This window comes from Onychomys torridus, chromosome 1 (genome assembly GCF_903995425.1).
Source record: "Onychomys torridus chromosome 1, mOncTor1.1, whole genome shotgun sequence".
In the NCBI taxonomy this organism is placed as follows: Eukaryota; Metazoa; Chordata; class Mammalia; order Rodentia; family Cricetidae; genus Onychomys; species Onychomys torridus.
This window is the reverse complement of record NC_050443.1, coordinates 159568307-159593082: the sequence shown is the minus strand read 5'-3', so window position 1 is coordinate 159593082 and position 24776 is coordinate 159568307. Positions and strand designations below refer to the sequence as shown.

Below are 24776 nucleotides of genomic sequence, written 5' to 3'. Positions count from 1 at the left end.
CCCTTAACCAGAGAGTGATGCACAATTCAGAGTCTCAGACAATCTCCTTATGAGATGGGAGGCACAGCTGCCCCCTGAGCCCTTTCCAGCTCCAGCCTCTGTGCAGCAATCTCTTAGTCTAGGGTAGGTGAGTGTGGAGTTGACAGGTGACTCCATGCATTGCCACACAGGAAATATGAAGTGAAGGGGCTTTCTTTCCTAGACTAGTAAACTAGATTTGAGAGGTCCATTCTGGGGTTGAGTGGTGGTCTCATTTATTTTGTGTTGCTGTGATAAAATACTCTAACCAAAAGCAACTTAGAATGAATAGATTTATTTCATCTTATACTTCCAGATCATAGTGCACCACTGAGGGAAGTCAGAGCAGGAACTTGAAGAGGAAACCATAGAGGAATACTGCCTTTCTGGTTCACACCATAGGCCCATGCTTGCTTTGTCTCTGTTTCTCTCTGTCTCTGTCTCTGTCTCTCTTTCTCAATTTATGTACTTTTATTTCATATGTATACATGATTTGCCTGCGTGTATCTAAGTGTACCACACCCATGCTTGATGCCCTGAGAGGCCAGAGAGGGCATTGGATCCCCTAAAACTAGAGTTATAGACTGATGTTGCTACCATGTAGGTACTGGGAAGCGAATCTTGGTCTTCTGAAAGACCAGCAAGTTCTCTTAACTACTGAGCCATCTCTCCAACTCCCTAGCTAGCTTTCTTATAACAGCCCAGGGTCACTTTCCCAGGGAGTAGCTCCACCCACAGTGGACTGTGTCCACTTACATCAATTAACAATCAACACAGTCCTTACGGGCATGCCCACCAACCAATTTGATTTAGGCAATTCTCTCAGATGACTCTAGTCTATGTCAAGTTGATAGCTGAAGACAGCTAGAAGAGGGGGCAAGTCCCAACAAGCCTGTGGAGTGGGCAGGAGGAAAGCCTAACCATAGATGAGAGAGGTGGGTGAGAGTGCAGGTGCTGGGACTGGGCTGATACCTAGCTTGGAAGACATTCAGGGAATGACCTAGTGCCACCCATATAGTATCAACGTTGTCAAGGACACATCACATTGGCCCAACCGAGAAGCTTGTGTCATGGGTCTTATTTTGATAGCTTCCATAACTCTTTGTATCACTTTATAATTTTTGATTGTGTGCCTCACTATCTTAGTTAGGGTTTCTATTGCTGTGAAGAGACACCATGACCATGGGAACTCTTATGAAGGAAAATGTTTAACTGGGTTGGCTTACAGTTTCAGAAGTTTAGTCCATTATCATCATTCTATGACATGGTGGCATGCAGGCAACATGGCCCTGGAGAAGTAGCTGAGAGTCCTGTATCTTGACTCTCAAGCAACAGGAAGTGATCTGTCTCACTGGTTGTGGTTTGAGCATATATATGAGACCTCAAAGTCCACCCCATAGTGACACACTTCCTCTAACAAGACCACACCTACCCCAACAAGGCCACACCTCCTAATAGTGCCAGTCCCTTTGGGGGCCATTTTCTTTCCAACCACCACACTAGCCTTTGACAGTTGAGCCGTCTCCCTGTTCATCTGCCTTGGTCACAGCACTGCCTCATTCTCATCCTGTATGTAGCATCCAGTTGAGTGCCGACACATACTAGACAGCCAGCAGATGTTTGTGAAGTTTATAAGTGACTGTGTGAGGCCAAAGAGGTCTAGAGAGCTGCATCGCAGATGAATGGGTGAGGAAAAGCCTGTCTGTTGTCCTTTCTAAGTCTTTGCACATGCTCAAAAATGTGGCGGTTGCTCCTCTCCATGAGGGAGACCGTAAGTCCCCCCTTATGTAGGGCATGTAGAGCTGTAGGAACAAGGCCACCTTCCTCTTACTGGCTCTATGCCACCCACTGCACTACGTTCTGGAGCCAGAGGCCAAGCAGAGGCTCATCCTGTTTTTCCTAACTTTCTTTTTTCCTAAACATCTTTTCCCCTCCTGTGATCTCTAGCTCATAATCCCATCGCTTCTGCCCCTCTGCAAGGAAACTTTTCTAACTCCAAAGTCAGCATGAGCCATCTTATCAGCACAGACCAGAGGAAATCTTTGGGCCAAACCCATGAAATAATCACACCTCATCCGAAGTGCCTAGGAGGGAGATTGGCAAGGAACAGCACCAGGGCGTGATGGGCAGCTGGTACTGAGCCGCTTCCCCGAGGCAGACTTCTGTTACTGCTACAATACCTATTGCTGCATAATTTCCCTGCCAAACTTAGGATCTTAAAACCACAACTTACTGGAAGTTTCTTTGTTTTGTTTTTTAACTCTGGGTCAGTCCAGCTCATTCTTCTCTGTTCTTGCCTAGGGCCACTCCCACTCAGCTTGATCAGGCTGGGGAGTCTAAGATGGCCCGTCACACATTCAACACTCAGTACCAGCTGGCCATAGCCCATGGTCCCCCTTCCCATGACCTATCGCTCTTCAGTAGATTTGGCCAGGTCATTCTCTGCTTGAGGACTCGGGGCCTTTGGAGGGCAGCCTGGGTCGCTGCAAGCCTCTAAAGGGCCAGGCTCTAGAACCTGCAAGACATCACTTCTCTCACATCCTATCTGTCAGAGCAACCCAGAAGGCCAGAAAAGTGAAGAAATACACTCTGCCTCTTAAAGGGAGAAACAGCAACTTTGCCTTTCAAAGGGATGTCACTATTAAGAGGTGAAGTAGATTATTTTAAGCATCTACTCCAGCCCTCTTATCAACTCTTGTCCCCAGAACTTGGAATTTACCCCCACCCCCACAAATATGTTATTTTGCAGGTGGATGCCTGCATTGCATTTGTGATGGTTTTCTGTATGAAATTTTAGAAAGCTGTTTTATACCATGGGCTCTTCCTGGTGGGCTTTTTTTTTTTTTTTTTCATTTTGTCAAAGGCTTCTCCACTTCCTAACTGCAACTTGTTTCGTTTCTCCCCTGGGGCTGCACTGTACCTTGCCTTTTAGCTCGTGAAAGAACACTGAATCGCCTGCAGAACACAAGCCTGTGGGATAAAGCCCTTCCTGCTGATGGGAAACACAGTCTCTGGTCTCTTTACGACCTGAGCCGTCTCCTTCCAGCTCTGTCCCCTCTGGTTTTATTGCCTTTCTTCTTCTTTCCCCCGTGGTTGGACCCAGGCGGTGGGGAGTGGTGTCCTTAGAAGTTTTGCTGGGCACAGGTTCAGGAGACGAGGAGACAGTTCTGTTACAGGGATGTCTTTGTTTGGAAAACTCAGAGCTGACAATTTTATCCCCTAAGGGGATCTGTCAACCCTTGCCAGTTTAGCCTGAAGTCAATGCTGGGCACTGTCCATCCAGAAAGGGCAAAGGAACATTACTACAGTGCTACATGCATGGTGGCTCTGGGAGAGGATGTTCTCCGGAATCCAGTGGCCCGTCAGTGACTCGGGGAACTGCATTGATGACTTAGCTCCAAAGACTGGTGTGAGTCAGTGTCGAATCTGCTGCTTTTGTCTCAAGCCTCCCGTGTCCTCATGTCGCCACTTACTGTGCACAGAAGCCTATTGTTCCCTGAGCAGAGGGACACACTAGACAGAAAGATGAAGATGGCTGGCAGAAGGTTGCAGGCCTGCCTCGGTACTGGGTCTGGCTCTCCTCTTCTAGCTCTGTCCGAGCTCCCAGTCATTCGGGGAGCCTAGTGATAATAGGCCTGGTTCCCAGGGTCTTGTGAAGATGAATGACAAGAGGGGTCTGGCACACAGGGAGGCCTAAGAATAGAGGAGGAGGGGACATGGTCTAAACATGCCAGACCTCCTGGTGGCTTTGCCAGCCATCGGCTAAGCCCAGGCTATTCCTTATACAACATGCGGATATGTGGGTTTTGCTGCACACTTCCTACTTTAAGGAAGCTGTCTCAGGGGTACCATGTCCTTTGTTAGGGCAGAAGTGTCTCTCTGTTGAGTATCAGGTAACTGAATTCAGAATTTTAGTTGTCTTACGATTTTGGATTTCAAACCTGGTGTGAGGAGGGGAGAAGAGGGGTACCACTGAAGTGTCTTGGGGGGACTCTGGAAGATGAGGACATAAGACTCAGAGAAGTTCAGGGTGGAGGGTTAACTGTTGGGCAAAGGGGGCCACAAAGGACCTCTGCAGATGCTCTGGATTCTCGTGTGCTCACTGGAGAGAAAGTGTGCTGAGATTGTTACTGAGAAAAACGAGCATTTCACAGGCAAAAAGATAACACGGTGATGAAAGCAGAGAGAAATGGAGATGTGCATTTCCAGTGTGGCGGAGAATTTAGGAGAACATAGAGCTGGGGCGGGGGGGGGGGGAGAGAGAGAGAGAGAGAGAGAGAGAGAGAGAGAGAGAGAGAGAGAGAGACTGTGTATGTTTTAGCTGATTCTTTTGGATGTAAATAACTGTTTTGTGAAATTCTTTGAAATTAGTTCCTAGTTGGGGCCGCATGATTTAGTTAAAGAAGTAGGTGGGGCTTTTGGCTTTTTTTTTTTTTTTTTATCCCCCCTCAGTCTGTAAGGACAGAAAGGAGAAATCCAGTCTTGAGAAACTTGCTTTTGGCAGAGGAGGAAATATCAACAACACATTTTTAAAAAAAGTATGACAGAAAACTAGTCAAGAGAATATGGCAACACCAGGTAGGAGAGGCAGAAAGGGTCCCAGAGGCTTTTAAGAGGGAGGGATCGCCGATGGGGATCCGGAGAATGAAGAGCTGTCTATGAGTAGGCAAAACAGCGGGTGTGGGCAGCCTGGGGACAGTGTGCAGGGGTTTGTTTGGGACCTAGAAGGAGATAACAAGAGGTATGGATGGAGAAGAAGCCAGAAGTCACGAGCAAAGGGCCCAGACAGCCAAGTGGCGGGAAGTTGCCAAGCACACAGTCATCCTTGCTTGCTGGGGTGGGCCACCTTGCAGCACTATAGGCCTGGAGCAAAGGAGGCTGAGCCCAAAGAGAGGGACACAGTCTGGAAGCTTCTGGAGAACATTCCGGAAGAAGTGCCGATCACATGGGTTCAGACAGTGGTCTGGGAGCCAGGAGGAGGGCCTGGGCTCACGGGATGCCTACAAGGTACACTGGACAGAACATGGACACTGGTTTCATAAGAAGAGAGTGAGGAACAAGGAGGAGCTGAGAGCACTTTCAGATCCAGTCTCCAGAGACAAAGGTCAGGGCACAAGCAAAGGGTGGCATCAATTCAGTTGTGAGCCAAATTTGGGGTAGGATTTCTGCCCATGGTACAGCTCAGGGAGGTGGTACCAAGTATAGGGGTCTACTAGACGATTCTGAACCAGAAAGAATTCTCTGTGGGTAGTTAAAACTCTTCAGTAGTGTCGAATGGATAGAGAGCAGAGGCAGGGACATCGTCCAAGCAGGACGTAGAGGTGGTTGCTCTCTCCCAGTTCCCTCAGCAATGCCTGGGGACCGGGAGAGGACAGTGAGGAAAGGCGCTGACAGCTTCCAGAGATAGAGAGACAGATGAAGTCTGAGAGGACCCCACTGGAGGTACATGTGATTGCCGCTGGTCTCGTTAGCTAACAATTGGAGTCAAGAGTGAATGAAAGCGGAACATCGAAAAGGAATAGAGGCAGTGCTTCTCAGGAAGTTGGTTAAGGAAGGAACACATGATACTCGGAGACGGGACAGCATGTAGGACAGGCCCACATAGAGGGTCTACGGGCAGAGGAAGGGGCTCAGATTCTGCAGTGAGGTATGACTAGGCCAGGGCTCAGCTAGACATCTGGTGGTCCTCTTGTGCTTTAGAAATACCCCTGACATCTTAGATCTTAGTCACACAAGCAAGAATAAGGTGCTACGGCTAGGAGGGCCGTCACAACCAACCAGCCAATCTTCTAGTGTACAGAGGAGTAAGCTGAGGCTCAGAAAGATTCAAAGAAAGGAAGGGGCTTCTCAAGTTAATCTACATGGCAGAGTCAGGCCTGGCATAGGACTATGCAGCCTGGCATCTTTGGATGACCCCTATCGCTCTTGATTTAGCTGCTGGGCCAGTTCCCAGGCTCTTCCTGAAGCAGCTCCAAGACTTATCTAAACAAAGTCCTGCCTACTGCACAACTCCAGGGGGTGCCACTCACACCGTGATCTCTGGATGCTGGGCCCTGGTTTGTGCAACATGATGGCCCCAGGGAGAGGGCCTGCCAAGGGCTTCATGGAAGTGCTCAGTACACATAAGTAAGGCAGTCTTCATACTACTAGGCTAGGGTATAGTTTTCAAACTGGTAGTTGCCTTCCCATTGGGAAATGAGTAGGCAGCTGATGGGATGGGATGCTCTAAGGCAGCCTGAGTCAAAGAAACCACTCAGTTATGCTAGCAGGGGGAGGGGGTGGCAAGTGATGGGGACAGGGATGTTGATGGGTCACCAAGAAATAAATGAAGACTAGGAGTCTCCTCACACACAGCCTGGCAGCCTTGACTTTCTCTCTCTCTTTTTTCTCCCTGTAGAGGAGTTTTCTTAGACACGATCCTCCCACGTCGGGACGACAATGGCATCAGGCCCACCATTGGCCAGCGTGTACGGCTCAGTCAGGGAGATATAGCTCAAGCCAGGAAGCTGTACAAATGCCCAGGTAACTGTGAGCCACGGGGATTCCCAGAAACTCCTAGCATCCCATGCTACACAACACATGCTGTGTGCAAGGATCCCCGTCCCTTGCTGGGGAGAGCTGTGGGGAAGTGAAGGGACGACTACTATTTGGAAGCTGTGGTTTCTTGTGTCTTTGTTAGGGAGTGTGCAGTACCGTGCAGAATGCTGAAATGGAGAAGCACATCGCAGGCTCAGAGCCCATAGCCCGACTATGGGAGGCTTTTGAAGTTCCTTGGCAAAGCCCCAAGTACAGAGAGGAGAGAGGGAGAAGAAAGCGGTACTATGGTGGGACCCGTTGCTCCGAGAGCCCATCTTCTTTCTAGGGAACTGGGGAATGTGAATATGGCAAAGGAAGAATCAAGAGTTTCTGGCAGGAAGACAGAGAGTGAGGGAAATACTTTGGGGATGATAGGGTCTGGTTCCCAAATGCTACAGACAGAGCAACTTTCTGGTGCTGTGGTCTCAGGGTTGGTCACCAGCCACGAGCTATTAAAGATCAGAGCGTATCTTAGGTGGAGCAAAGCCTTGTCCTGAGCTAGAGCGGCAGTCCCTTCTCCTCAGACAGGCCCTCTTTGCCTTCATCTCTATCCTCATTTCATTTCTGTTGCTGTGATAAAATACACTGACAAAAAGCCACACAGGAGAAGAGCTTATTTGGCTTAGAGTTTCAAGTTACAATCCATTATTGTGGGGAGGTCAAGGCTGGAACTTAAATGGTCACAGTCAAGAGCAGAGAGAGAATAAATGTATGGATCTTACATGCTGTCTCATGTAGCTTTCTCCTGTCTGATATAGCTTGGAACACCTTGCCTAGGGAATGGTGCCACCTACATTGGTCTGGGTCTTCCTACATCAAATAACAAGACAACCTCCCCCACAGAAGCCCACAGGGCAACCTGATCTAGATAATTCCTCACCAGGACTCTCTTCCCAGGTGTTCTGTTTTGTATCATGTTGACAGTTAAAACTGACCAGCTTTGGCATCTTTTCAATCCATGGCATCCTGCAGTCAGTTCCCTAAGGCACTTTTAAATCCATGCAAAGCATTGATTGTAGCAGCCAAGTTTGGGCCACTGACGGGGCGGAATGAACTTTAGGGGTTCGGGGAGGACAGAAGGAAGTTCCATCATCAACGGCTCCAGTAGCCTTTGCCACATCCTTCAAACCAGATTGTTTTGATTTGTAGTGGAATATTTGAAACTGGGGCCACTGGAGAAAATATGGATTGTGATATTGCCCTACAATGTAGGACCGTGGGGACTGAAAAATGCTGTGTAGGCTGCATCCTTACAGAATGAGGAAATGTATTCATCCAGCCCTCAGTCATCTAGGGGCACGGTAGGGCTGAAATACAGGACACACATATCATATAACCCTCTGAATGTAAAGGGAAACCTTGTATCATTCCCTGGGAAATGCCATAGTATTTATTTAGTTACACTGTATATGCTGCTTATTTCCCAAAAGGCTGCTGGCAGCTGGTAAATATCCTGGAGCACACAGTAATGTATCTATTCTTGCAGAATGCTGATGATTATTCCAAAATAATTTCCATGGAACCCTCAGGGGTGTTGGCTGCTGGGAGTGAGGCTCACTATGCTTGGCAGTTGTTCTGTAACGTGACACTGAGGCCCTGGTAGCTGGGATTTCCTGAGGCAGATGATGGGCAGCCCTCCACATGCCCTTTCCTGTAGCTCCAGGAGCAGCAGAGGATGCTCCAAGGAGTCACTGCAAGCGAGGGTAGTGGCCAAGCAGAGGTGGGATCAAGAGTGGGAGAAAATGCTTAAGGATGCTCATTCCTTGCACTTTGTGGGTAGCCCTATGGTGGGGGTCACCCAGCAAGCCACTGCCTTTGTATTTGGGTTCAGGAAATGCAAATGTTGTTTGTTCCCAAACTATAGGAATCCCTCTCTCCTCATTTCTTTTAAGGACAAATTACAGGAAGTGATTTTCTTCTCATGCAGGCTCTGTGTTCTAGACACATTCATTACTGGGCAACCTTCAAAGACGAACAGGCCCAAGAGCTCTCTGTAGACCATGCTTGTACAGCTAGCTGCCTGTACCCCTGCACTTCTCTCTGCTTCCTTGTTTGTTTGGTAGCTCTCTTGGAGAGGAATAGCAAAAAGAAAAGAATTTAAAGGGGGCATAAATGAGTCTCAGAATGTTTTCTTTTGGCTTTACTGACTTAGACTTCTGTATTCTCCCTGCTGCAGAAGTTATTATTAGCAATTATGAAGGCTCCAGTGTGGCTGGGAGATACGTAGCTCACTTTTCTAGCATGGCCCAAGGCTCTGGGCTCAACCTCTCTCATCGACCAATCAGTAAATCAGGTGTACAATCTCTGGAACACTCTGTGGGTGCCAAGCCCCGAGTGGACCCATTCTGTATGATATAGGTGATCTCACTGGCCCCCTGAGTTGGTCCAGCTCATGGCTGGAGAACTGAGATCTGAACCCACACCAAGCCGTACTGAGTACTGAGAGCCTTTGGCAGAAGCCCTGGGTGCTATTTTGTGGCACCAAGATCTACTTTTGCTTGCCTTGGCCAGAAAAATGACCATCTACTTGGCTTACTCTTCATCCATCATTCCCAGGGCTTTGGCTTGGGAAAGGCTGTTACTCCACAGGCCTGGGCAGGGGTAGCTGGGTGGGGGTGGGGGGAACAAGCCTGGTATGTGCCTGTATCAGAGTTCTTGTTTTGCTTGTGCAGCATGTGGGGAGACTCTACAGGACACAACAGGAAACTTTTCGGCACCTGGTTTCCCAAATGGCTATCCCTCCTATTCCCACTGTGTCTGGAGGATCTCTGTCACCCCAGGGGAAAAGGTAGGTGAGCACATTAACTCTCTTGATTGGACCATTGCATGCTGAGCACACATGGCTAGAACACTGCACCCTAGACCCATGAACAGTGAACACCATTTTTAAAAGGTAGGTTGGGCCTCCATCAGGAACAGTGTGGTGCTCTGGGTCTGGTGTGATAGGAGGACTCTGTACTGGTAATAGAGCAGCTGTTCTGAGCACCCACCGAGTGCCAGGAGCACCACTGCTTGCACTGTGTTCATTGTTTCATGACTTTTCAGCTAGTCGAACCCACACAAACGGCCTGGCATGTACTAAAGATCCACACCACAATCTGTCCTTCACCTTGACTAACACACTGTTCTAGTACTCTGGAGGGCAAGTGTCCAACATAAAATTTCTTGACATCTTGGAGTGTCAAGCTTTGGTAGGTGGCAACATGGCCAACATAGTTGGCTTTTCGTCTCCAGCCTCTACCTCCACCTGTGTTGATGCCCCAACCCACGCTTCTGAGTACCATTCACTCCAGCCTTTCAAGCAGCTGCTCTATGGCTGCCCTCTGGTAGGCTGGGCTGTCCAGACCTGTGTCTGTTCTCAGATCCAGGAAGGAAGCCATGGCATGTCCAATAAGTGGGCTCAGGGAACGCCAAGGCCTTGGGTCCCTGGAAGAACGTGTTAGAGGCTTAGCAAGCTGTCTATTCACAAGTTCTGTCAGTCCTGATGATTCCGTGGCCATCTGAAGCTGAGCTCAGGGCCAGGGCCTTTTCTCCTTGGTCCAAGATGGATATGTTCTGCTCCACTACAGGATCTTGGTATGTCCATTTTGTGGACAAGGAATCTAAAGGGAAATTGCCCAATCACATAGTAAAATGCAGAACTGGGATTTGAACTCTAAAGTTTATCTTTTTAAAAAAGATTTGTTTTGTTTTATATGTACATGTGTGTTGAGTGTGTGTGTGTGTGTGTGTGTGTGTGTGTGTGTGTGTGTGTGTACAGGTGTCCATGGAGTCCAGAAGAGGGTGGGAGCTGATCCAGATTGCCTGATTTCTGATTCCCTGGAGCTGGAGTTACAGGCAGTTATCAACCACCCAACATGGGTAGTAGGAACTGAACCAGCGTCCTCTGTCAGAGCAGTACACACTCTGAAGCACCGAGACATCTCTCCAATCTTCATCTGTTTATTGTGCGTTCTACAAATCTAGATATTCTTCAAATTGTCTCCGAGCAGATTGACCCTCTTTCCTTGGGTCTAGGATGTCCCTGTGTTCCCAGATCCCTCTAGAATTACACATGTCACAGCATGTTTCAGTATCATAACTACTAGACACTGTTGCGTTTCTAGCCCTTAAGCGCACTGAGGACAGAGACTGTTCACTTCAGTCCCAGCACACCGCTTTGTATGGCACAGCCGTGGCACAGTGAGGGTTTGTGGAATGGATTTGTGGATATCTGAGGGCGGAGTGAAACCTGGGTAACTGGAGATAGTGGGATATGCTGGATATTTTCAGGTGTCCATAGCCGGTCTACACACTTTACAACTTCAAGTGTAATGCGAGAACAAGAGAGAAATGGCTAGGGACCACTGAAAGCAGTTTTTATAGACTGAATTCTTTCCTCAGTAAGCCTTGTAGGTCACTTAATCACATCCTGCATCAACCCCACATGCTAGATGCTGATACCCATCTACCATACAACAGAAAATTGGACTTACTCAAGGTGACTAAATTTGATGGAGAGTTGGGAAGTGAATACACACCTTGGAGAGACTAAAAACCTGAACAGTGGACCATCGTCATGTCACATAAAGGAGACAGAGCTCACGTACAAATACATTTGCACATGCACACGCACTCTCACAATGAAGTATTAAGGCAATGCCAGGGCTTGGAAGGCTGCACAGTGGGTAGGATAGCTTGCTGTGCAAGCACGAGGACCTGAGTTTAAGTCTCTAGCAGCCCAGTAATAAGAGAGGCATGGCTGTGCATGCCTGTAACCCCAGCACCAGGGGACAGAGACAGGCAGCCCCCGAGAGCTTGCAAGCAAACTAGCTCAGCCAGAAAGGCAAGCTTCTGGATCGGTGATGGATCCTGTCCCCAGGGAATATGAGTGACAGAGAAAGACAAGGGACGCCTTCCTCCACCCTCTGCATGCGTGTGCACAGATACATGTGCTTGCACACTTACAGGCATGCACCACTACCACACACAAACACGGTGTGGTTGTCGTCTTGAACCTGGGACATATACCTTTTATGCGGATATGACCATGCCTGCTAGAGGTAGGAACAAGCAGGAAGAGGAGGAGGAGGAGGAGGAGGAAGAGGAGGAGGCTGGGTAATCCCCACATTGTTGACTTGCTGCACAGCAGGCCTATGTGATATGTTTGAACCATGTAAGCATCACTAAGTCTCAATTATTACTGCTCACTGGGGGCACAGAGAATATACATCGTTGAAATTCCTGCAATTATTTCCATTTCTGCCTCCCCGAGCCTTCCCCAGAGCTGCCGGTAATTACTAAAGTTGATTGATTCCATATCACCTCTCGCTCATCACCTCTTTCTTCCCCGATGGTCTTTATGGTTCACTAACATACTTAAAATAATTAGCCTGAATAATTATCTCTCTCAGTTAGACCATGAATGTGTTTCCAAGGAAGTTTTACTAACATTTCCTCACTGTAATCTTGAAAGAGCTAAGACTAAATAGTTCTGTGGGACCAGCTTATAAGCATTCCTGAACCTTATCACCTATCACCAGCGTGATGAAGACATGAGAGAGGCCCAGGGACACCCTAATCTTAAGATACTACTAAGCTTGGGTTTCTCATTCCCTAGGAATCTGATATACACGTCCATGACACTCATGCACTCCATCTGTTATGTTCTGGTACTCACTTTTCATTTTCTAGGGGACCACTGGACTCTGCGGGTACTGGCTCTAGGGAAGGGGTCGGCACTCTCAGTGATGATCAGGATGGAAAGGAAGCCTGTGAGGGGCAGTGAGGTGCCAGCTGTAATATACTAAGAGCACACTCAGAGTGGTCTGACTTTTAAAAGTGTGTTGATGGCGTACTTGCTGTTTAGCAGACATGGCACTCGTCACCCTGTGTACAGTTTCTCTCACAGACTCCTCCACAGTCTGCTGGTGTGCATATTGTTTTCTAGATGAGGAAAAAGCTCCAGGAAGTCAACTACTTCCCCAAGATTCTGAGAGGCAAAGAGTGAGGGCAGAGCTGAGATGTGAGTCCAAATGAGTCTGACTAGAGATACCTCTGAGAGGGAGAGAATAGGGCTCCTACAGATCAAATGTCAGGTGGTGCCATTTGAGCAGGGACTTAGGAGCGGGCACTTACCTGGGCCTGGCATGTTCTGGAACTTCTAGATCATTGATGAAGGGACAGAGGCTTGCCTTGAAGCATCTAGAAAACAAATAGGGCCTGACTTACAAGATAGGGGCATAGGGATTTCTTTAGGGATTCCCTAAGCATGAGTTGGGAGTGGTTTGATAAACCCGAGATAGAAGGTGTGGAAGACTGACATCAAGCTGTAGTTGTGGGTAGTCTGGAAGTCATCCCAACAGTAGCCATTAGGAAGAGACATTGAAGAAGAGCAACACAGTAACACACAGTAAGTGGTCAACCAGTAAAAACAATGGATGGATGGATGGATGGATGGATGGATGGATGGATGGATGGACTAATTTCAGGAAGGCTTTTGGAGACAACAGCTCTTCAGAAGTGGGAGATCATGGCTGAGGGGATGTTGATCACAGCTGTGCTCACGTGCACTTGAGCTAACCCCAGGCCCTCTGAATGATTGATGATGTTACAAGATCTTTTCGTATCTCTGAACTTCATTGACCCCTTACCTCCTTCCAAATCCCTAGTCTCAACTCGCCCTGGCCCATCTTTTAATGCATCTTGCTTTCTGTAAACCACCTAGCAACTTCAAAAGCCCAAGTGACTCCCCAGACAGAACTAAAGGACCCATCTCCTTCTGTTTACTCCCCATCCCGCCTAAGGTTTATTATTTAATGTCAGGAGGTTTCCTGTGTGTGTGTTTTGAGAAGACGCTCCTACTGTGGTCTGAAGGATCTGTATGCTAAGGGGTAACATGAGAACACTGGTATGTAAGATGCACCCTTCAGAACTCCTCAGGCTTTGTTGTTCAATCCTACTTTATGGTAATTCTTTACAGATCATCCTAAATTTCACATCCATGGATTTGTTTAAGAGCCGTCTGTGCTGGTACGATTACGTGGAGGTCCGGGATGGTTACTGGAGAAAGGCCCCCCTGCTGGGTGAGTGGACTTCAGACAGCCTGAAGAGAGGAGAGATGGGCTGTTCCCTGGGATGCTCTTACTATCTGGAAGGTTCCATTGTGGCAGCCAGCACAAGAAAGCTCTCAAGGGCTCTCATCGTTGTAAAACTCTGAGCACTCCATTTGGCCACACATGTTAAAGGCTTTTAAAAACTGTCAGCACCCGGTGACCCAGCAATTCTGCTTCTTGGAATTTCTCCTAGGGAACTAATTAAGGAAGTGTGCAAAGCTCTAGCTCCAGGGAGGTGCGCTGAAGCGGGAAGAATCAAAGGCAATTTAAATGTTCAGCAGTAGGGTGAGCTGAGTAAATCGTGACACATCTTTTCAACAGAAAATTCCCATCCATTAAAAATAAAGTTAGAAGTGAGTGTGTATCAATCCAGAGAACTTTTCTGGCACCCTGTAACCTGCAAAAAGTGTGCTACAGAATGGAGTAAATAGAATTATTTCAAACATATATGTGTCAGTGCAGATGTGTATTAACACAGGGATGCAAAGCCAGCTGCTGTAATAGGCAGAGGTGAACAGAACGGGATCAATATGAAAAAACAAGGAGTCCAACTCTGCTGTCCCACATTGTTCAGAACCTAATTATTTAAACCATTGCATAGGCTGAACCCAACTGCAAGGAACCATTTTATGACTTACAATATAAATACTAAATAAAGTTAGAGATGTAAGTAACACATAGTGGTTATTTCAGAATGGTAGAGGATTTTTTTAGTGTTTTTGTTCTGTTTTTGGCTTACGATTTTCTGATAGGCAGATATTATCTCTGTGGAATAGGAAAAGAGTAAGAATTCATCCACCAAAGGCAGTTTGGACCTTTGAGTGAAAGGTCACGGGAAGACACTTTATAGGTTTTTTTTTTTTTTCTGAAAGTTTTCACAAAATAGACCTCTCTTGATGACGAGGGATGATTAATATTGCCTGGAGGATCAGTGGTCTTGGGTCTTGGGAGCCGACGCTGATTCTCATTGGCCTGAGGAAGCCAGCTATAATGGAGCTGTGGAGAGAAATAGGCCAACAAAGAGCCAGATGGAAGAGAGTAGGTTATCCTCACTGCTGGAATGCTCTGTGTGATGGCCTCCTGGCCTGGCCAAGTGTCTAAGGTTTTGGTGATGACTTGGTCCCCAGCATTCCTTCATGTGAGTGGAAAAGCCACATTTGCTTTGCAGCAAGGAGCTGTTGCCAGGGTGGTTGGCTGCAGATGGTGACGAGAAAGAAAGCCCTGATGTTGTGTGAGATCCTGGGGGACCAGGATGAGACAGTCACACCAGACAGGGACAGTCTCTAGGGAACCTGTAGCCTTCTGCATGAGTAAACTCAACATCAGCTATCAGTAGGAATAGCACACAAGCACCTGTATCTAATGGAAGAATTAGCTTAAACTCCCAAGGGTACAAACAGGTGGGGATTTGTGTCCTCAGAAATTCCAAGGTACCAGGGAGGAGCCAGTCTGCATGTCATCATTAGGAGAAATCCATCATGAAGCTAACAGTCCAGACACACAAACCAAATGCTTCCCTTGGAAGTATGCATAGGAATGTGGGCATGGGCAAGTGAGTATACTGCCCAAGACAGGGTAGCGTCTGCCTGCAAGGGGTTCTGTTTCCTGCCTAAAAAAAAAAAAAAAAAAAAAAAAACAGGCATGGAGGTAGCAGTCAGAGACACGGGTCACAAGCAGCATTGGTCAGGTGTGCTGAGATGGCATGGCAGGGAGAAGACTCAGTAAGCCAAGTGGTTTTGGTATAAACGTGAGGACCTGAGTTTGGATCCCTAGCACCCACATAAGAAGCCAGGCACAGTAGTGTGTGTCTGTGACTCCAGTACTAGGGGGCAGTAGTGGAAATAGGTGGACCCCTGGAACTCACTACTCAGCCAGGTTAGTTGAATCAATGAGGTCCGGATTCAGCAAGAGACCCTGTCTCAAAAAAGAAGATGGAGTGAGAGTGAGGAAGAAGGCTGATGTTGACCTCTGGCCCACATGCACCTGGGTACATATGCAACTGCATTCACATCCACACATATGTGCAAGTGCACTTGTGCACACTTATGTACTCACCTAAGTCTCCTAACTCCCAGTGAGGATGGATTCCTGGGAACAGGGGTTTCTAAACTGGTCTGATCATCACCATTTCCTGGACAATGTCTCTGGAAAATAACTTAACCAGAACCCACACAAATTGGGTCAGATAATGATCCTACTGGCTTCGAATGTGCTTCTGTCTAGTACCAAACACACAGAAAGGATGTTCACTAGGGGCGGGGTGGGTTATCTCCAAGAAAGGAAGCATGGGGATGGTGGGTAGCTTCATGTTGTGTTTTGCACATTTCTCTACTGTTTGGATCTTCTACAATAATGCTTTACAAATGCTATGTGGGAGGAGCTTCATGAGTACAAGGAACCACAGACTCCCTCAACCTGACAGATACCTTCAAGTCACTGAATCCTACACTACATGGGAAAGCCCAGCTCCCGACATGCACTGAGTGCCTAAGGTCTCAGGGCTAGCAGTGACTGAAATTAGACCAGAGTGCCAATGTCCTGGTCTGAGGACAGGTAACTGCTAAATATTTGCAGTCCTTTCCTGCCAAGCTGTCAGAAGAATACACCATGTGTTGTTTATTTGGGAGTCAAAGTTAACCAGGCTTCCTGGAGTTTTGCTTGCTGAGGTTGGCAGCCTTAAACCCCCAGGAATGGGTTAGACTAAAGCCATGAGAGGAAGGAGCCAAAGTTCCCCAGAAAGGGCCAAGGCACGTTTCAGAGAGTGGACACAGGCCAGTTTCCAGGCATTCCCTTTACTTGAATGGCAGCTGGGCATTTTCTCAGTGGGGATCCTGGTGTCTCTACTATACTCTTAGTACCAGAACAGGACTTGTGCAGTTGGTCAGTTGATTGGTGATGGTGATGACTTGGGTTGATTTTTCTTGGGAGGAGTGGGGTTAGGGCTCATATTATATTTTCCCTGAATTGCGCTCTCTCTCTCTCTCTCTCTCTCTCTCTCTCTCTCTCTCTCTCTCTCTCTCTCTGTGTGTGTGTGTGTGTGTGTGTGTGTGTGTGTGTGTATGTGTGTGCTCTCTCTCTCATGCACAGTGTTGCAGCTGAGGCATGGCCGGGTGCCTGGAACCATCATTCTTCATTTGCAGGCACCTCCTTTGCCAACTATTTGGTCTGCTCTGATGTTTCCAAATGCAGTCGTTAGTGAATTTTTGTGTTTGGAACAAGTGCATTGTGTTGGCTAAGCTGGTCCCTGGGAGGGGTCAGTGCCATGAAATCTGCTGGGAGGAGGCAGGTCAATGCCCCTTTGGCAGGAGGGAGAGCGGATTAGGGCGGATTGTAAAGTAGACATCTTGCTCTGCATCAAATTTTTTCCCAGGGCAGTGTGTGAAAATCCAGGCATAATGCGTGCATAACTTTTTATGAATGGACCCTTTATGACTCCCCACAGAGCCCATTGGAGTGTCCTCATCTGCATTTCCTCTTCTTGATATCCTTATTAAACTCCTCTAAACCCAGGAACCAGATTTCAGTCTAGGAATTGACACCTCTCCATGCCAGCTTCTCCAGAGCCTGCCCCAGCCTCTTCAGAGGGAGGCCGCTTGCGACCCAGGTTTTTCACTTACTGGTTTCAAAAGAAAATTAAGTAGATGAGAATGTTTCACAGCTGGTTAAAGATCACAGATGGGTTTTCTGTTCCAGGGGCCACTTACCTTTAACGGGGTGGGGGTTCAGGGTTGATGCCTATAGAGGAGCCAGTTGGTAATCTTAAACACTATCCTGCAACATGGGTCCCCTCCCCTGTTGCCATTAGAGGAATCACTTCAAGCACCATACTTTTGTCTGCAGAACTGCCTTGGCATTCAGTGTCACCATAATACACACAAAAGCCCCTTATCCCATTTCCTTGAAACAGGGAGGGGAGTTCAGAAAGGCCAGGCTGGCCCATCCGAGTCGCGTGGCCCCCACTACTGAGGTTTCCTGGACAAGGGCAGTTTCCCAAAGGAACAGAAATGATAGTGTGAGGCCAGCAGCCAAGCCTGGCACCGGTACAGATGAGCTTTGTGGTCTGAGGCCTTGATCTTCATTTGCGCCTGTCCTCTTCCAAGCTGGGACATGACCATGGCCCTTCCATTCCCAGGGAACACACTTGATGTCTTATCCCAAACTGTGCAATGTTCAGAATTACACCCAAGTTCCTTTTGATGGTGACGGTGATGGAGGAAGCAGGGACAATAAAATCTGCATCTCAAACTACCAGACTTCAAATTTTGCTTCCACCTCGAGCTTTGAGGCAAATGCTCTTATCCTTACTTTGCTCAGCTGTGAAATGGGGATAATAACAATACCTAATTCAGGGGAGAGCAGTGTGTCAGATTTCCCTTGCTCTGACAAAATACCTGAGGGAAATCAACTTGAAAGAGATAAAGTTTATCGAGCTCATGGTTTCAATCTGTGACCCGATTGCTTTAATTTGGTGACAAGGCCAGAAACACCTGGCAGAAAAAAACTATTGTTTATTTCATGGTGACAGGTGGGGGTATAGGGTCAAGGAGAGGATACTCTTTGAGAGCATACCTCCATTGACCTAGTTACCCCCACTTCTAAATAGTCCTTAATCTGTAAATCTATGAAGGGACTGATCAATTGACAAGATCAGAGACCTCAAGACACTGCAGCCTCCCCAAAGCCCGACATCTCTCGGCCAGGAGCCTTTGGGTCACATTTAATGTTCAAACCATCACAAGTGGGGATGAAATGATATGGTCCATATCAAGTGCTTCATACTGGGTCTTACACAGTCCATGACGAAAGGGGGCTTCCGTTACAGCTTCTTTTCCATTAGAAAAGGCTGAGATGTCAGCTAAGAATCACAAAGATTCCAAGGTGGAACAATATACCTGCCTGGGCCAGAGGGCTGGGCAGGGGTGGGGCATCCACAGTAGGGTGGCAGATGGCTCTTCTTACTGAGTTAGCTCCAAGGGCAGTGAGAATGTAGGCCTCCCTGCTCCCATTTGTAATCGGTCCTCAGTGACTGTGGCAGCTGGGTTTTTGTTGTTGTTACTGTGGTTTTGGGTTTTTTGTTTGTTTGTTTGGTTGGTTGGTTTTTGTTTGTTTGTTTGGGTTTTTTGTTTGTTTTTGTTTTTTCAAGACAGTATTTCTCTTTGTAGCTTTGGTGCCTGTCCTGGATCTCACTCTGTAGACCAGGCTGGCCTCAAACTCACAGAGACCCGCCTGCCTCTGCCTCCCAAGTGCTGGGATTAAAGGCATGCACCACCACCGCCCCCAGCTAGCTGGGGTTTTATAGAGTCCTGCTTAGGGCTGGTGTGGTCTGACTGCTCAGTGCTCTTCCTGGTGAAAAGTGGTGTTCTTTCATGCTTTCCTGTTGTTTCCCAAAAACTCATCACAGTAATTGGCCATACCAGATGTCATTACCCCAAAATTACAGGCCTCTAGTACTCTATTTCTTTGTGTGTATGTGTGCGTGTGCATGCTTGTGTGTGCGTGGGTGAACATGTGTTCTGGAGCATATTCATATGTACATAGGGCTAGATTGGGAGCCATTCTTCAGATACCACCCACCTCTGGGCTGGCAAGCCAGTGAGACTCCTCCTTCCCAGTATCAGAATTGTAAGCACACACCACCACGCCTGATTTTGTCACATGGCTTCTGGGCTCAAATTCAAATCCTCATTCTTGCACAGCAAGAACTTCACCAACTGAGCCATTTCCCCAGCCCTTCTAATGTATTTCTCCTTGCCAAAGTCTTGGCAAAACTTTTATTGCATTGAATATGAACACCACCAAATCCAAATGGCTCGAGGCAGCAGCCAGAACCAGGAGGGATCAGAGTCACCTGGCACCCTCTGTACTGTTTCTGCTCAAAGAACGTAAACCAGAGCTGACCATCTGGGAAAGCCCATTTGTGCTACTAATTCTTCCCCAGCCTTATGCCTTTCCACATTTCTTGGAAGAATAAAGCATAATTATAGTGTCTAGTGCCTTGTCCAGGACTTTATGTGGTGCTAATTGTTAGGGGTTTTTTGTTTGTTTGTTTGTTTGTTTGTTTGTTTGTTTTTTGTTTTTGTCTTTTTGTTTTGTTTTGTTTGAGCTGAGGATTGAACCCTGGGCCTTGCACTTGCTAGGCAAGCGCTCTACCACTGAGCTAAATCCCCAACCCCGGTGCTAATTGTTAAAACACCCATTTAAAAAAAGATTGAGAGCTGATCACAATGGCACATGTTTATAATTCCAGCACTTGAGAAGCTGAGGCAGGAGGATCCAGCAAGTTTGAGGCCAGCCTGGGCTACTTAGTGACTTCAAGGCCAGCCTGGGCTACATAGGAAGACTTTGGGCTTAAGCTGCAGTTCTTTGGCTCAAGTTGAGGCAGCTCAGGAGGAACCCTTCCTCCAAGCTAGGGAGACACTCTGTGGCTCCCTAAGGCCTGTGAACTATGGGGAAGTGGCCTCCATTCCCTCTCAAGAGCCTGTAGTCACAGTGTCATATCAGGGCTGACACGGGGAAGTTTGCATGGCTGTGTCGTGAGCCAAGGTCTGGACAAGCCACATAGACAATTCCTTACTAAACCCAGAAAGAACAAGGGCTCTTGGGTCATGTTGCCTTGCTGGGCTGTGTGCAGGGACTGGGGACACCATTTTCTGTCCTCTCAGATCCTCAAATCTCCTTGTGGTCTTTTCATTCTGTTTTAGCCATTGTCTTAGCTTGAGGGAACGGGACAAGGAGTTGGCCCTTATAGGGCTCCACAGGCTTCCTTCCTCTTCATCCCAGTCTTCCTCTCTGGGTGTCTCCGAGCCAGCAGGCTGGGAAACCCGCTCTTCTTCAACTCCATGCCTTTGGTATCACATCTGGTTCTGAGCAATTCAGTGCTAAGAGGCTTTGGTCTCTGGTCTTTGGTTTCTTGGTCTCAGGCCCCACTTCTGAAGCAAGGGCAGCAGAATGCCCAGTGCCCCAAAGGGACGGGCGTGGGTGTCATCAGAAAGACACATCAGGAATTGCTCAGCACCATTCCCTGCCCCCGAGAGCCACCACAGGACCCGCCAAGGACCCATGTGGCAGGGAAAAGGTGCCTGCAATCTGCCCTGTACTTTGACTGTTCTTGTCCTTCACGGGCACACTCTCGGACCCATCTTGTGTGTACTGCAGCATCAGCTGTCATTTCAAGGGCCATGGCTTACTTCCTGTCTTTCCTTCAGGATGTGGTGAGGTGAGCTCAATGTCCATAGTGTCCTGACTGTCCTTTTCCTTTCCAGGGAGGTTTTGCGGTGATAAGGTACCTGAGTCCCTCGTCTCCTCAGACAGCCGGCTGTGGGTAGAATTTCGTAGTAGCAGCAGCATCCTGGGCAAGGGCTTCTTTGCAGTATATGAAGGTTTGTACTTGATGGAGCAGCCAGACAGATGGCCACTGGCAAGTGTCTGTCCTAATGCAACGCGGTTCCTTCCCAGGTGTACAAAGCAGCTTGCTACAGGGTCAAGCTCTTATCATAGGGTCCAAGCTGAGTACTGCACACTGCCTCTATCACATTGGACAGGCAAAGGCCAGGTGTGCTGAGCTCGACCACTGTCCCAAGCCCACTGAGCTCTCTTCTCAGCCCAGGTGGGGTATAGATGGTGTCAGAGTATAGAGTCCTGTAGAGATGGCAGTGGCCTCTGACTACCCGTGAGAGCTCTTATTTCATCAGTGAAAAGAAAACCGGGTACTACCTAGCAGTCCCTTTTCATGTATGAGGGCTATAAGATTACCCCAAAGGCTACTTCTGTGTGTTTTAACTCTCCCATCTCACAAAGGAATGGAACTAAAAAGTGCCAAAGTCCCCTTCGCCTTGAATCATTGAAAATTTGGAGAATTCAAAATTTTATTTCACAAAAGAAATTGTGAACACATTTGCGCTTGCACATGTGTGTCTTCACTCACAGAAGTGTGTGTGTGTGTGTGTGTGTGTGTGTGTGTGTGTGTGTGCAAGCACATGAATTCTCTGCAGCACCACCTTCTCCAAGCCCACCTGAGTAAGACTCTGAGGATGTGGCCAGGCTCCCACAGTTGGAGTGATCCCCTACATGGTTCCGATGTTCAGAGAGGGTACTACATGGCTATCTAGAGCTGAAACTCTTGGGCTTTAAAGGCCGGCTTTATTAGACCCAGATGAAAACACTGGTTCTTGGAGCCACCTAGTGGCAATAAGTAGCCACTCACCTGCATTTGTTAGATGTGACCACAGACAGACCCCTCTTTTTCATATGTTCTTTCTAAAGCCATGTGTGGGGGAGACATTACCAAAGACGCTGGTCAGATCCAATCCCCCAACTACCCCGACGACTACAGACCTTCCAAGGAATGTGTGTGGAGGATCACAGTGGCGGATGGGTTCCACGTGGGACTTACCTTCCAATCCTTTGAGGTGAGCCCTGCTGGGATGTTTTCTTAAGAAAGAGTGGGAGCTGATACGTGTCCTATGCTCTCTACTCTATAAAGATGGGTTCTTATAGCTCCACAGAGAGTCTGAAATCGCAGCCCTCAGGAGGCTGAGGCAGGAGGAAAGTGAGTTTTGGGCCAGACTGGACTATGTAGTGAGACTTTGTCTCAGCTAAAAACAAACAAACAAACAAACAAACAAACAAACAAAACACAACACACACACACACACACACACACACACACACACACACACACAAAAAAAGAAAAGAAAAAGAAAAAAAACAGAAAAATACCAGAAAGGACTGGGGGTGGGGCCTGGGAGGATGGCTCATCAGTGAAGTGTGAAGTGTTTTCTTGTCTTGCAGGCATGAGGCCCTGAGTTTGATCCCAAGTAACCATTTTAAAAAGCCAAGCACGGTGTGCCCTTGTCAGCCCAGGCTTGGGAAGGCAGTGCCTAACTGGTGTGCTCCAGGTTACTGAGAAACATTTTCCAAAATAACAAAGTAGGAGGCTTTTGAAGAATAAGGTTTGTTTACCTGTGGCCTACACACACACACACACACACACACACACACACACACACACACTCACACTCACACTCACACATACACACACTCTCACATTCACATCCAAAATAGACAAGTTTCCACTTCTGGTTAAAATTGGAAGCTAAAAGCCTATTTCAAGCCCATTTCCCTTGCTTCTCTTAGACCCTCTCCAGCGTGGTCCACCCCAACTTTTGCAACAGCGACAGCTGCCTCCTCAGATTTGAGAGCAATGGTTAGGTTTTGATTCTGAGTTAAAAAGCTTGAAGCCAAGCCAGCCAGTGGCATCCATGTGGCCGCTGTCTTTCTCTTTAGATCGAAAGGCATGATAGCTGTGCTTACGACTACCTGGAAATCCGTGATGGTCCCACCGAGGAGAGCGCCCTGATTGGCCACTTCTGTGGCTACGAGAAGCCAGAGGCTGTCAAATCCAGTGCCAACCGACTGTGGGTGAAGTTTGTATCCGATGGTTCCATCAATAAAGCGGGCTTCGCAGCCAATTTCTTTAAGGGTATGGCTTAGCAGTTTGGCCCTGTGTTCATTCATGGGAAGAAAACTTTCCCTAGTATAAGATCTCCAAATCTATAATAGGCCTTAGCAGCAAGCAAGGCTCCTTCAGGGAGGAAGCTGCTCATTCAGAACTGCTGTATGGCCCTGTGGGGTTCAAACCTATGAGGAACAGGCTCCACTTGGCTTCTGCAAGGAGATTTCTATTTGGGGAAATGAGAGTTAGTGGTTTTTTTGAAGGGTTTATGTATGTTTGTGTGTGTGATAGCATGTTCACGTGAATGTGGGTACATGCATGTGTGTGGGAGTACATGTGCATGTGAGGCCTGAGGCTGACATTAGGAGTCTTTTTCTAGATGATTTCTACCTTATTCTTTGAATCAGGGTCTCTCATTTTGGCTAGCCTAGCTAGTCAGCTTGCTCCAAGGATCCTTCTGCCTTCTGATGTTGGAATTACAAGCAGGTGCCATGCACACTTGACATTTATGTGGGTGCTGGGGGTCTCAACTCAGGTCCTCACACTTACATAGCAAACACTTTACCTAGTGAACCCAGTCTTCAAGACCTAGTGGTTTTACCAGGTCAAATGTATTTAGTGAAACCCTGAATTGTCTAATAAAAGCCTATGCATGACAACTTTGTTAACAGAGAGCTCTCTGTGTCCCAGGGCCTGTGCAAGGTGCTTTCTTTACCTGGTATTACTTTGTTCCTGTAATAACCATTCCGGTTAGGTTTGGACTGTATTGATCCGAGCTGAGAAGGGCTGCTAAGGGTCACTCGGAGATGGGTGGCAGATTAAAGATCTAAACCCTGTCTGACTCCAGGCCCCGGACCCTCTACAATCTTCTCTGGCACTCCTTGGTGTGGGCCGGAAAGGCAACCCAGGTCTTCTACTTCCAGAAGCATTGGCTCCCATGCCCCATGCTTGTCCCTGAGGGAGGGAATGGGAGGACAGTAAGGGAACAAATTTCCTTGATGGACCCAGACCACAAAGACAGACCCAGCATAAGAAAGTGAGTGCTTCCATTTTTCCTCTGAATGGACAGTCAGGACCACCAAAGGATGCACACCCTCCTTAATAAGAACACAAGAGTATTCTCTACATCTGGTCTACTGTGGTTGGGTGCCAGGAGCATGCCAACAACCCTCAGTAGAGACAGAATATCCCTTAGCCTCTTCTTCATGGCTCCCTCATTATGGTACCGCTTGGTGTCCAGCCATCCATACCCACTTCAAGGGGGGCTGTGTCCTGCCTTCCTTCCTCTTCTATGTCTCTTGGCTGTGACAGATAAAAATCCTAGCCCCTTCCCTCCATCCCCATCTTTCTTGTGCCTTCTTTTTGCTTTGTTCTTTTAGCTTTTGAGAGAGGGTATTATAAAGTAACCCAGGCTGGCCTGTAACTCACTCAGATTCAGGGCCATTCTCATGCTTCAGCTTCAGTGAGCTCAGATCACAAATGTGAGCCACTATACCTGGGCTTGCTTCTTCTTAGATACCTTTCCTAGGTTCTCTGTAAAGGGATGACTGTCAGAAGAAGTGACGTTAAGACATACCACCCTGCTAGGCAGCCTCATGTCCTTACAGAAGCCCCATTTCCCCCTGTAGAACAGA

The 24776-nt window shown here is 47.8% G+C and overlaps 1 protein-coding gene across 1 annotated transcript in view; it reads left to right on the top strand.

Moving 5' to 3' along the window:
• Tll2 (tolloid like 2) overlaps window positions 1-24776 on the top strand; it is a 115669-nt gene that overhangs the window by 72651 nt on the left and 18242 nt on the right. The window contains exons 8-13 of the mRNA XM_036169165.1: window positions 6416-6540; window positions 9267-9382; window positions 13556-13658; window positions 20951-21067; window positions 21951-22096; window positions 22974-23169. Of these exons, the coding sequence (XP_036025058.1) occupies window positions 6416-6540; window positions 9267-9382; window positions 13556-13658; window positions 20951-21067; window positions 21951-22096; window positions 22974-23169 (803 nt within the window). The remainder of the gene's footprint in view (window positions 1-6415; window positions 6541-9266; window positions 9383-13555; window positions 13659-20950; window positions 21068-21950; window positions 22097-22973; window positions 23170-24776) is intronic.